General features: G+C 31.4%; 1 protein-coding gene across 1 annotated transcript in view; it reads right to left on the minus strand.

Moving 5' to 3' along the window:
• Positions 1-14400, minus strand: part of LOC108911301 — a 66902-nt gene extending 52502 nt beyond the window's left edge. The window contains exons 1-2 of the mRNA XM_018716206.2: positions 14316-14400; positions 11746-11930 (exon numbers count right to left, since the gene is read on the minus strand). Coding sequence (XP_018571722.1) covers positions 11746-11764 — 19 coding nt within the window. The 5' untranslated portion in view covers positions 11765-11930; positions 14316-14400. The remainder of the gene's footprint in view (positions 1-11745; positions 11931-14315) is intronic.
• Between the last annotated feature and the right edge of the window lie 250 nt (positions 14401-14650).

Raw genomic sequence — 14650 nt, forward strand, 5'->3', positions numbered from 1 at the left:
CAAAAAGTTAGTAAATGAATGGGGTTTTTTAGACATATTTTTTAAAAGGAAAAAATTTTATCGAAAAAAAAATTATAAGAAAAAATGTCATAGGGGTTGATTATTTCAACCCCTTACAAAAATAGTTCAGGGTTGAAAAAAATTCAAAAAGTGTAGTTTTATTGACAGATAATGTTCACCAAGTTTGGTTTCTTTAGCTTGATGTACGTGGAAGATAAAAAAGAAAAACAATTTTTTTTTGTAATTTTAGGAGGGGCGTAACTTTTCAGGGGAGGGTTTTTTCAAAAAATTTTATACCAAAGACCCCTATTAATTTTCATCGGAGAATCGCCCCTTGAATTTTTTCGGTGTTATTTAGATACACCCTGTATATTTAATCTCATTTTATAGGTCACATATTGACGAGATGGGCACGGGACGGATGCGAGATGAGTGTCCTACGGGATTTATCTGTTTCCAATACACTATTAGCATTAGCGTTAGAAGAAAAATGTAGAAGAGATAAAAATTACCGACCATCCGACGACGTTGGCATACAACTGTCCACCACACAGTAGACGAACACGGGAAAAATTAAACAAAACTCATCGACTCATTACCGTGTACGGAATGCTGATATGTTCCGTGTCCGTCTCTCGCTAGTCATGTTGATTTGAGACTGAATTAAACCGGAATCTGAATTAAATTTTTATTTTTATTTAAGAGCGGACGTCGTGCGAGACGTTTGACAATCGTCTAGTGTCCGTCTCGTCGATGTGTGTCCAAAAGGTAGTTTAATTAATCATTCAAAGCCTACCTACAGATCATCATTCAAAGACGTACAATATAAATTTTACCTATTTAATTTTAAAAAATTGACACGTGAATTTATGCAGGCATATTATGACCAGGCATACATGATATTTCGTTTTATTAGAAAATATCTGAAATTTTCTGAGGAAAATAAACTAATTCAAATTTTGTTTCCATAAATGAATTTTAATAATACAATGTGTCTCCTATTCAATCCAAAATATTGGAAGTGGTAACCAAAAACTTCATACACTAAAATATTCCATTACAGAATTCAGGTTGTTTTTTTTTTCAAATTTTTTGGTACGTATTTTTATCACATCACATTACAAGATACGTTTTATAGAAACTGAAATGGGTAGTGGAAAGTGAAGTTTGCATTATTATGAAATAATATAAAAATTAAGGTTTTTTATTTTTTTTTTATTTTTTGTAATCCTCTTTCAGTATTATTTGAAAGATACCTCCCAACATTTTCTCATGTGCCTCATAGTTGTTAAAGTTTACCTACTTCTTTAAGAAAATTTCATAGATAAATAGAAAATATATTTCTGAATTTTTAAAAACAACTGAACCACGCATTAAAAAATTTCATACTAATCTATTTGCAGTTATATAATATGTACAAAAATTAAGATGTTAATTTCATAAAGATGAGATTACTCAACCACTAACGAGAGCTTATAAAATCGAGAGAGACTTTTTCATTACTGCATTGTACTCCAAAAGTTACTGCTCTTGAAAAAAAATTGATCTGTGTATACAGAGTGTATCACGAACATGGCCCAGTAGGATTAGTCAGAATTGAAGTCTGAAGACTTGTATACAGGGGTTTATCAAATAGATCTATTCAATGAAAATAGTGTTCACTTTCTCGCACTTCCGGTTATACCGGAAGTCATCATCAGCTCTGTATTTCAAATAGAACACTATGTATATTTATGCATTTTTCATTTCTACGGCAAATTCTAGACTGTTTTCATATAAGGTACTATGGGCCAAAATGTGACAGTTTTCAAGTTATTAATTTTCCAAAAAAAATTGAGCGATGTAAGTCATTTTTGAAAATAGAATAACTCCGACATTTTGCTTTATTTATTAATGAAATTTGGCATGGATAATTTAAAAGCAATGGAATTTATGTCAAAAATACAGAGTGTTTAAAAACGTGTGGCGCCAATATTGTGGCGGAGTTGGATTTATTCAAAAATTTCAAATGATACACCCTGTATAATATGACATTAATGGATGCAGAATTAAATTTACTTTAAAATATAGTTCCCTACATCCTATATCCAAAGTTAACAGTTCTTGTGTAAATTGGAAATTATTGATTTTACAGAAAAATGTACGGTGGACTTGATGCACTAACAAATTGAATAATAAACGGTGTCTGATTAATGAACTGTAATTTTTATTATCGTTATACTTTCATCAAAAACAATAATTCAGTATATTAAATTAAAAAGGGCGATGCTTTAAATAAACCCACCGTACTCGTAGATTTTTCTATTTTAGATTTCAATTTTGACTACTTTTTGCGATAATCCTACTGGACCCTCTTCGTGATACACACTGTATAAATACTTTTATATCCTTCTTTACACTTGGTATAAGGGTAGATAACCTATGGGAATAAACTTGTAAGGAAAAAGGCTGTAACCTTTTTAATCACTATAGTTAAGTGATTGACATATGACTACTTATTATATATAGGGTGAGTCATAATTAGGTGTAAAAATTAAGCGAAACATCTCGCCAAAACAAAATAATTTATCAAATAGATCTTTATTTCAAAATGCCTCCTTACAAAGATGGTGTTGAACTTCATAAAAATTAGTATTATCTTAACATTTCCAGAACGGTTTAACAGACTGTTTTGAAATTTTGATAAACGATTTTATCAGCCTATATTGTTTTAAGACATCACTTTAGAAGATCTACTTCTTAAATTCTGTCATTTTAGTTTCGGTTTGACGTGTCTCGTTTTATCAAATTTTTATTTATTGCTTCAGTACAGGGTGTCCCAGAATAACGTGTACAACGGAAGACCACAGATTCATGGACTCAAAATAGACAGATTTAAGTTAATTCACCTATATCCGAAATCACTTCGTATGGTTGCTAGATCGCCTCAAAGTTCGTAAATTTTTTTTGAATTTTGTAAATAACCCGAATATGTATTATTCGATTTTGACTATTTTTGGTGTGGACTTTTGCTTTCAATCTACAAATTTTGGTGTTATACAACTTCTATAACATTGAAGTATGGTGATAATATCCGTTCATAACTTTTCCTCTTTTGGCAATAATAACAACTATTTTTTATTTGATAGGTGATACCATTTGGAAGTTTTTGGGCCTCTTGTAGAATTTTAATTAAATGAGCGGTTTGGGTACAAATAAATATTTGTTAAATGTATACATTATCTTGCCAGCCATATACTTAACAAAGTGCTCTGATTTTGTAGGTTGACTGTAATTTCAGTTTGATCTTGATTGGGATAGCATTATTATTATTGGCCCTGTTATTCTACCCAATAGACTGAATGGGGAATTTTATTTAGAATTTTTGCAAAATCTGAGGTATTGGAAGATGTGCCGTTATTACTCAGTGCTAACATAATATGGCTTATGCATGATGGCGCTCCACCACATTTTACTGTAAATGTCCGGCAGTATCTGAACCAAAGATTCTGAGTTGTGGAAACATATCCAAAATACAATAACTGTTTTAAAAATGGCCCTTACGAACTGCAAAGTCTGTCCTTTAACTTTCTTCGCCGAATTAACTTTAATTGTAGAAACAACTATAGTCGTTGTGAACAGTTTTTATAATACCTATCATAGTAAACACTCATAAAATTAGGCATGTTGTAAATAATTAGTCTTATGTTTGTATCCATATCTAAGTAACATGTTGTGGTATATCTTACCGTAGTAAACACTCATTAAGAATTGGCAGGCACAATGCCTTATAGTTCAACCAAATTACACTTGGAGAAAAAAAAATGTTACCTAGGCTTTTATAAGTGGAAATGGTAAAAGGGCTCATAATAAACCTAAAAAAAAATAAATGCGTGAGCAGGGGCGGCGGAGGATTGATTTGGGGGGTTGAAAAGTTATGAAAAATTGTATCATTGGGATTTCTGGCAAAAGTTGACGTCAAACAAAAAAGTATCTAATACAACAATATACAGATCAAACTGAAATTACAGTCTACCTACAAAATCAGTGATTACCAGTCCTTTGTTAATCAAAATTCTATAAGAGTCCCAAAAACTTCCAAATTGTATCACCTATCAAATAAAAAAATTGTTGTCATTATTGCTCGAAAGAGGAAAAGTTATGAATGGATGTTATCACCATACATCAATTTTGTAGTTGTGCGTTTTAAAAAACACTCACATCAAAATTTCTAGAATCCACGAATCTGTGGTATGTGAAAAGAACCAGAAATAGTTGTTCACAGCTCTGTAAGTGATTAAATGTAACGAATGTGGAAACTGTAACAGGAAAGTAATACAGAAAAAGTAGCAAAAATGTTTATTAATTAATTAGTTATAATTAACAATATTACATAAAAGTATTAGTTTAGAAAAATATTTAAAAACTAGGTAAAATTTGTTATTAAAATTATTATATAAAATAAAATAATTGATATATTTCTCTCCAATCACCGTTTCCTCTTCATTAAAACGCATTGCAATGAATATTATTTTTTTTTTACTGGAAAACTGATTGTGTCTGGTATTCTTTTAAGCATCAAAATTCTCTAACAATAATTTCACTGTAACAATATTATTCCCTACTAGGATCTGATTTCCATTTACTCAGCAGTATTACAAGATATACAAGAAATAGTTTTTCAATTTAATATTAGCGTAATAATTTTCTCGATATAGGTACCCTATTACTTCCGATATTTTGAATTCAAAGTCTGCTTTCTTGGCACTATGTTTTATTAATTTACAAATACGTAAATAGTTATTTGATTCTATTGGTAGCATTTACCTATTTACCTTTACGTTCCATTTAAGTATCATCTTTTCTCGTTAGTGTATGTCAGAGTATACGTAATAATTTGCTCATATGTTTTATTGAGCATGTAATGAATATTATACTTCTTGTTTGTAAATAATAAAAAATCTAAAAGAATCAGCTATACATTATTTTTAGGAAGTGTTAAATAATGTTTGTAATTTCTGGTTGATCGACCTTTTTTAGTTAATAAATAAATAGCAACGAAGTGATTTTCGAACAGGGTTCTGAGACACCCCGAGATGTTATTTTCCGATTTCTAGACCCCTGGATAGACTGTGTCCTCAATGTAGCTGCCTGAGTAGTGGTGTTTCTGCACTATAAACAGAAACTGGCGCCCGAGGTAACCACCGCTCAGGCGTCATATTGACCGACGCACTTCGCCACCGACAAACGAAGTGATAACGTTGCACAAAATATACAAAATAAGGATTTTTCAAAAAATAATACATTAGTTACTGACCGACCGATATTCAAACGGGTTTCTAAGACACCCCTAGTTGTTATTTTCCAATTTTATTTTACCGCATTAATCCGACAAGGCGCGAAATATGCGCTGGCATACTTAGCCCGTCTAGCAGTAGGAACCTAAAATCAGTCAACGTCGACCCGTCGCGTCGCAGCGAGCAGTCCAGTCCGGCAGCTTGTGAAGACTGCTCAGCCGCCACCGCTCGCCCTAGAAGCTTGGCAGTTAAATTGAATTGGAATGGAAGGCCATTTTACATCGATCCATCACAGCGAGCAGTCCATTCCGTAACTGACACCACTAGTGACAAGGTCGCGGTTGGAATGAAGTAAAATTTTTACTTCCTTCCAAAAAGTCCAAAAGTCCAGCTTGTGATCTTTATTCCTTGTAGTCTAACTCTCTCTAGACCCCTGGACAGACCGTGACTTCATTGTAGCCTGAAGTACTGCACTATAAACAAAAACTGGCACACGAAGTAACCGCCGCTCAGACGTCATAGTGACCGACGTACTTCGCCGCCGACAAAGGAAGTGATAACGTCACAATGTATACAAAATAAGGATTTTTCAAAAAATAGTCCATTTTTCTATCATGGTAAGATTCATCGCATTATTATAATGTTAATGCCTAATTAAATTAGTTTTAATAACAATGAGAAAAGTGTTTAACTTGTCAAATCAAACTTTGTCAAATTTTCTATTCCGATTTCTACAAAATAAAGATCATATACAGCTTCTAAACTAGTAAAAATTTTAGAAAGGATGTTAATATGAAATCCTTAAACAAAACAGTTGCCTTTTATACTTTGTTGTATAATTTTTTATTTCTTAGTCTAACAGGTTTATGAATTTTAAAGAATACATTTAATTAATTAACATTATAATCGTGCGAAGAATCTTAGCCTGATAGAAAAATGTATCTATATTTTGAAACTTCCTCATTTGGTTATCCAAAAACAAGTAGGCTTTCTTTAAAACCTGCATAGGTTTTACAGGGTGTTCCGAAATTAATGCAACAAAATTCGATCATAGATTCTTAAGATAAATTTAGGGGATCCGTATTTTTTCTTTTTGCCATGTGGCCCCCTCTTTCGGAGTTACAGCCCCCTGAAATCTGCCCCTAAGAAGTTTTTTTTATATCTCATAACCCTTTTGTACGAGAATCACTAAATTTGGTACACAGAAGTTTTATGATATGTGGAATCTGACATTGCTACGATTTTTGGCGAGAAACCCCCTTAAGACACTTTTTCGTGGGCCCCCTTGTCTTTGGAACCAAAAAAATTTGGTCGCAAATTTGAATTTTTTTAAAATTATTAATTAGCTAGAAAGCCATTGAATTTAGAAACTTTTTTGTCTTTTGATATTTTTTTTCGTAAAACGCAATGTTTTTGAGGAAAATAGCGAATCACAATATGCATTCGATCACATTTTGAATTTTTTCTCGAAAACATTGTGTTTTATGAAAAAAGTATCAAGAGACAAAAAAAATTCTAAATTTAATGGCTTTCTAACGGATTAATAATTTTTAAGAAATAAATATGCGACCAAATTTTTTTGGCTCCAAAGATAAGGGGCCCCACGAAAAAGTTTCTTAAGGTGGTTTCTCGCAAAAAAGAGTAGCACTATCAGATTCCACATGTCATAAAACCCCTGTGTACCAAATTTAATGATTCTCGTACAACAGAGTTCTGAGATATAAAAAAAAGATTATTCTTAGGGGCGGATTTCAGGGAGCTGTAACTAATTTGTCTTGAAAATCTGTGACCAAATGTTGCATTAATTTTGAGATACCCTGTATAAGTAAAAGAAATAAAACTACTTAAACCTTAATGAACACTTTTATTAGAAATGTGTAAAATTTAGATATTGTTTTCATTTTTATTGATTTTACTATCACTTTCTTCATCTCCACTGCCCAAAATTTTGTTAGCGAAGTGCCTACCCAAAAACTTTTAAATCTTAAGAAGATACCCTGAAATTCTAATTGAATCTTTTCATATTGTCTTGCTACGTTTCCGCAGTATTCTGAACTTATAAAATCTTCATAAATAGCTTCATGCATTGCGTCTTTAAGGTTTGGTGTAAACTTTTTACTCCGGTCTCAAAGTCTACTTCAATCTTTTTTACGCAAGCCATCCACATTACTTAATTGGTTTTATTCTAAAAAGGTGAACTAGCCTTGTTCCACACCTGATGGCAATACTATTTTTAAGTTAAATAACCAAAAACCATATACAACAATGTTCAGCTTTCAACTGTACAGCGTTCTCATATATTTTTTCCCCAACGGCTTTCTTTATTCCTTTTATAGTATAGCTTACCATTATAAATCGTTCGGTCAGATTAGGCCACTTTCGGTGGAAACTGGAAGTCGAAAATAACCCTGAGAGAATGTATTTGTTTAATATTGGGCATGATGACTTTTTTTCATGAAAATTTGTTTTCTGAAGGTAAAAGAGCTTTCACGGGTATCGGCACGAGGCTAACTTCAAAGTCATTTAGGGGTTAAAAAACGCACTTTATAAAAAAAAATGCTTTAGACAAAAATTTCATAGTTTTTATGTTGAATCGAAATCCCCAATAAAAATACACTATTTTATTTGAAAAACTGACTTGGAACCGGAAGAAAACATATAATACTATGCAGCGCTAGAGGTGCATAGACCTCTTCAGACTTTATGGCCATTGAGATTTTTGATCCTTGCTATCACAAAGAAAATTAAAAAAAAAAAATAACTAAAAGCTACTTTCCATAAGGATTCTGTGGGGTCCTTTTAGTCTAGGAGTCATATAGGGTTGCGTGACCAATCAGAGTGCCACGGCTGAAAACAACTTATCCTTATGTATTTTGACCTCCTGAATCCAAAAACCTTGGTCGCAAAGCCTGAAAGTGGTCAGTTCAATTGTTATTAACAAATTAAATGTTTAAATTTCTGTAAAAAGTTTATTTTTGTAAGCTAGTACAATTTGTTATACGTTAATAGTTACGTTTTCTCATAACAAATATATACTTTTTTGAAAATTAAAAAAAGATTAAGTTTAACCAAAGTTATTGCAAATTTAGTGCAAATATCTTACATTTTCCGTCTTCGCGCATTAACAATTGATTTAATTACTGATATTTATAAGATATACAGGGTCGGAAAGTCCCCATGGTTCATCGGCCGTTACGTGAGAGCGATAAAGAAAGTCATAGAAATCCGTGCGATAGAGAAAGATGGCTATAATGAAGTCACCGCCCATTTCGCCCTTCCACAAATAAGATCCACTTTTTATTTGTGGAAGGGCGAAATGGGCGATGACTATTAAACGCTTTCATTATAGCCACCTTTCTCTATCGCACGGATTTCTATGACTTACTTTATCGCTCTCACGTAACGGTTGATGAACCATGGGGACTTTCCGACCCTGTACATACATAATAACAACAATTGTTTAAAGATTTTAATTAATTAATTTCTTTTTTAATAATGGGCTCATTATAGACATTTTTGCAGGTGTTTTGCCTTTGGCAATAGCAAAATGAGCAACATTTATTTTCTGCAGCCATACAAACAGATGATCTTCTAGAGCATACTTTGCATGTGCAATTAGTGATGAGTTCACCTGGTGGAGGAAGCAATATTTGTATTTTTTTTGGAGCATACCTATCTCCATCAACTATCTAGCTGAACATGTGTAGGTCTAACTTTGCAGCGTGCCTATTTAAACAGTTTATCTAATTGTAAACTATATAATTATATACACCTTAAAATGTGCAGTTCTATTGACGCATTTGTAGGAGGCAGCTCTTCTATTAAAGTGAATTTTGCATGGCGATAAGACCATAAGTACTCGTAGGTCATCAAACTCCTTACAGGTTGTATCTTTCTTTACGACTTTTACTAAATATTCTTCTGCCATTTTAATATTTGCTTCGATAGTGGTTTCTGAATAATCTATAATATGAAACATCACATTTTTAAATATTTAAACTACCGGTTACTATATGATTAATTTTATTAATGCCTTGATAATGAAATTTACAATGAACTACATTTTACCTTTTCCAAAATTGATCAAATAGTTTGTAGGATCTCCTTGTAAAGCCGAACGGTGTTTGTAGTTCTTGTTTAATAAATAGATCAATATTAAAAACATATAAGTATATAGGGCACTTGCACTCTGAGCTTTCGATCGAGCGCGCGTACATCGCTCTTGACTTACGCGCGTCTCTTCGCGGATTTTGATAAATCACTATAAGGCATGAAATGATTGTTAGGATGCAAGGAACAATATCCGGTAACTTTTTTAGCTTTTCATCGAAGTTGAATAATAAAAAAAGCCTTATAAACAAATATAACCAGCATTTTCGTTGAAATTTCACAACTTTCTAAGCTGCCATTAATTGTTAAATAAATTAATTAATAAATGGACCTTACCTATCTTGTAAAATTAAGTTCAAGCTTTAAAATGAGATGTCGTGCGTCTCAATCCGTCCACTAAAACCAGAGATATGGTAAAATTGGTGCGCGCGGAGACGGAAAATGTAAGATATTTGCACTTTTGCAATAACTTCAGCTAAAGTTAATCTGTTTTTAATTTTAAAAAAGTATATGTTTGTTATGAGAAAACGTAACTATTAACGCATAAAAAATTCTACTAGCCATAAAAATAAACTTTTTACATTTAATTTGTTAATAACAATTAAACTGACCACTTTCAGGCTTTGCGACCAAGTTTTTTGGATTCAGGAGATCAAAATACTTTGGATTAAGTTGTTTGCAGCCGTGGCACTCTAATTGGCTACGGAACCCTATCTGGCTCCTAGACTATTTATGGATATCTAGTGAACATAATATGTAATGTTTTTATTGCAAATATGGCAATGCAGCTTACGAATTTTTGAGTTTGAATTTATTTTATATTACAGCGAAGAGCAATGGTTTGAAAATTAATGTAACTTTTTTGTAATGCTATTTTATCTATAAGAAAAAATATTCTGTCTCTATTTATTTGACTCTCTGTTTAAATACAAAATAATAATAAACTGTTATAGGCTCACATCATGTTATTTTTGTTGTCATAGTAAAAATTTACAATTTGTTCATTAACAAGTGAAGTTTGATAGTTTTCTCCTTTTAATAAAGTTAAAAGCATTTCAACGAAAAGACAATAGTATGTTTCGCAAGTATTTAATACTAAATTGTATGTAGGTATTAAGTTTAATATCCACAGATTACGTTAATCATTTTCAAAAACAATATTATTTAATTACGTGTAACCCCTTTAACCATTCCACTGAGATTCAGGGATTTCCAGTTGATAATACCAATCAAGAACTATTGTTTGTCTATGCTCTACGCTCACGTGGCTTGTAATCATTTTTGACGGCTCTGTAGGTATCAAATTACATGTTTTGTTGACTTCGAGATTTTAAAGGAAATACGATATTAATTAAAAGCATGTTCTGCAAGTATCACTCATATTTTATTTTTTTGTTGACTTTTAATTTTCCATTTTCTGCTAATAAAGGACAGCCAATCTTTTCTTCATATGCGGTTAAATATATATTTTTTTTTAATTTCAAATTTACCACCAACGATTTGATAATACAGATTTGATAATGCAGATTAATTACATGTCGACCAGTCGTCAGATTTGAATCTGCCGCCATTTTAAATAAGGCGCTCCGATTGGTTATTTGAATGTACCACTAACTTGAATGCTGCTCTAATTGGTCAAACATGCGGAGGGGCCTGACCTAAAAGTGAAGTAATGCGGGTAACCTGTTCCTTCTATCTGGAATCCCGCTCTCTATGTAGAAAAGCCATGGCATCACCTGAGTCTGGCCCAAGTGGGACCTTACCTACTTGTACTTTATTTTTAACACGATTTGTTTTGTTTTTATCTTATTGATTTCACCCCCTTCAATAATGGATATTATCTGTTGAATGATATATCTAATAAATAAATAAATATATTTAAATATTTTCAAAAATTTAGCTTTGTTTGTCAGTAGACAAACTTTTAAATAGAAGTAATTTAGCAAAAAAAGTGTAGATTAATAAAATAAGAATACACCAAATATTGACTGACCGTAACTGACTACATTAGAACAATTAAAATTAATGTATCTCAAGAATTATTTATTTTGGCAATATCAAACAACTACACCTTTATTACAGTAAATACACTGTTCAAAAAACACCTGCGTTTTCCAAATATTTTCACTAATAAAAAGATATGACTATTTTATATTACAAATTCGACAATCCCAAAAGCTCCCTTTGAACAAATTTTATTCAAATATATTGGAAAGTGATGAAGTTCGTAAAAAATATAAACAAAAATATGTCTTTGAAGGCGCGTAACTCTTTAAGGAATCATTTTGATACTAAGATATGGGGTTAATTACCATGTTTTGGTCAGAAGGTTATAATTTTATACTTAATTATGACTCACCCACTTTCTCTTTGACCATTATTTCGTTTTTTCTTTATTCCAATCAATAGCATTTAATTTTAAATGTCATGGATTAACTATAAGCCGGGAGCTTTTTTTGTTCATATCCGCATACATTTTATAAGTATATCTGATCTAACGTTCATCCTTATGTAGTCATATCAGCCTCTACAATTTCCTTCCACCTGCATAGTATGAAAAACAAGTAAAAATGATAAATGTCCATGTCTTTCTATCCACCTACATAAATGTACTTTCTAACGTAATTTTTATTATTAAGTAGTAGTCGCCATGTTTTACCCTATCCGCCAATCAGAAGATACTTTATTTTTCTTCTATATCTTCTACCGTCAATTAAAGTCACTATATTGATATTCACTCTTGCATCCACATCTACTCACACTTTCGTATTTCTTACGAACGTACTATCGAAGTGAGCAGAAATCGCTACTAATCAGGGATGGGCTATTACGCGTCGACTTTAATTGTCGACGTCTACGTGTAGACTTCGCGTAGACTATGTAAACAACGTAGACTATGTAGACAATGTAGACAAAGAGGAGTTTGCGCTCTAATTTCAGTTTAATCTAACCTATATTATATTTGCGTTACATTTACGTATGATCTATTTTGTGCTGTACTCAATTCATCACTCAACTTTTTCTGTTTGGCTGTTTTTACATAAACATAAAATGAGCGGACGTAAACATAGAACATAGACATAGAAATTGACCAAAAAAATATCAAGTTAATTTAGGGTTGAAGTCAGAAAGTTGGTTGAGGGTTTGCTTAAAGAATACACTGTGTCTGAATTAAAATTTTCTTGGTAGCTAACGCTTAATATTATTCAGTCCTGCTAAGTAAATCAATTCTTTTATACAAACATTTGACAATTTATGGTGACTTGACATTCTTGACAATTATGTGTTAATTTTAGAATAATTTTTAAATTGGTTAAAATTTCACAGTTTTATAATTTAATCTCAAGTTAAAAGCCTTGAAAGCTTGACAATTAAATAATACAAAATGTTCTATAAATTAAACCTTCAACCAATCTTCTGACTGCAACCTATTTTTTTTTTAAGTTTTGAATACATTATTTATTTTTCGTTACTTTTTTTAACTACCAATAATGTTGATGATTATGTTATTATACACTTGTTAAACAATTTTAAAGAATAAAGTTTTATTTTATTTAATTATGTATTTTTATAATGGGGTATTTTCTTTCAATCGAAATGAAAGTGAAAACTTTCATTTTTGTATACTTAATATATATTTTTTTATATTTTTTAAAACAAAAATTATTATAAAAAAAATTATATAAATATATAAATTAAGACAGTCAGTAAAAAACAGTTTATTTAATTTTAAAATTTTAGTCTCCATTCGTGACCTCATTAAGTGAAAACTAGGGAATATATATAATACTCATATATGTATAGAGGTACATATACCAATAAATACACATAATATTTAGTTTGAGAAAATGCAATAAAAAACATTATCTTGTGCCTCTGCAAATATTTACAGAAATATGTTACCATTTATCGTTTATTGAAAAGCTCAGCTCTATATGATCTGTATTAAAATCTTAGATCTTATATATTTACATAATATGATATAGGATTGAAACAAAAATTATTTTGAAAGGGTACCTATATTATAAATTAGTAGAAATATTTAATAAAAATTTTTTCTATTAATTTCTGTAACTAACACTTTTAGAAAAAATAAAATTAACGTGTTCTATCTAAACTAAAATATCTACACAAAGTGTTCTTAAAACTTAATCAGATATTCCAAATTGTTGCTGACTTTAAAAATCATAAAATTTTCATTAAAGAATATATGCGACATATCTTTATTTTGAGAATTTATAAAAAAAAATGTTGGTCAATCTGACCTGACCTAAAACTATCGAGGAGCATCAAGCGAGACACACTTTTTTTTCTCGTGAATTCTCGGCAGATGTTGTTTGATCTTTTGTACTCGGTTCATACATTTTTTTTATAGATGGTTGTGATAGGTAGGTACTTTTCCAAATTCCAAATTTTCAATTTTTCTTTTTTTGCAAGAATCACGAGTTACAGCCTTACGAAATTCTTTTTTTGAGGTACATACCTACCACTAGGCTTGCGCCAGGACTTCGGGTTTTGATGGTACATCTCCGGGCTNCAAGGGTCGGCAACTGGCGGACCGCGGTCCAGGTCCGGACCGCGGAAGGTAAAATACTGGACCGCCAAAAATTGTTTGAAAGTATAAATTACTCAAATAAATTATTTAAAAAATGTTTTTTACGTTTAAGTGCCAATGTTATCATTTTTTCTAGTATTTTACAATTGTGTGAGTGTTTTGAGTTCTTAATGGTTAGTAAGCAGATTAAATTTGAGTCCAAATTAAAATAAAAAATAAGAAACATGAATTTTTTTCTGGACCTCGTTAAAAATTTTCAAAAGTATTCGGACCCCACCTAAAATTACTTGCCGACCCCTGATCTAGATCATTGTCTACGTCGACATTGTCTACCCGCCCATCCCTGCTACTAATTATAAACACTATTTTATTACCAGCGAGATCCAGATAATATTGCTCTCCATGTTTCAGTGGTTCTTGGGGAAGGGAATCCAAACGAGGACAGGGAATCACCTCAGGATCCGGATAATAATGACAACCATATGGGGACCAATGTCGTTTCTCTTTAATGTTAGCATTACCTGAAATGAAAATAATATTTTAATTCACTGTGATGTGAAACTATGTTTCATTTTACCCAAACCAAACCTATGCTTTGAAAAAATGAAACTGTCTCTTTTCGATTGCCCCGTTAGCCACGAGTGGGCAACTACTGAAAACAAGTATTTAATTTGGAACAGAAAATGCTTCGTTTTTATTCAAATAATTT

Source organism: Anoplophora glabripennis, unplaced genomic scaffold (genome assembly GCF_000390285.2).
Source record: "Anoplophora glabripennis isolate ALB-LARVAE unplaced genomic scaffold, Agla_2.0 scaffold904, whole genome shotgun sequence".
NCBI classification, from domain to species: Eukaryota; Metazoa; Arthropoda; class Insecta; order Coleoptera; family Cerambycidae; genus Anoplophora; species Anoplophora glabripennis.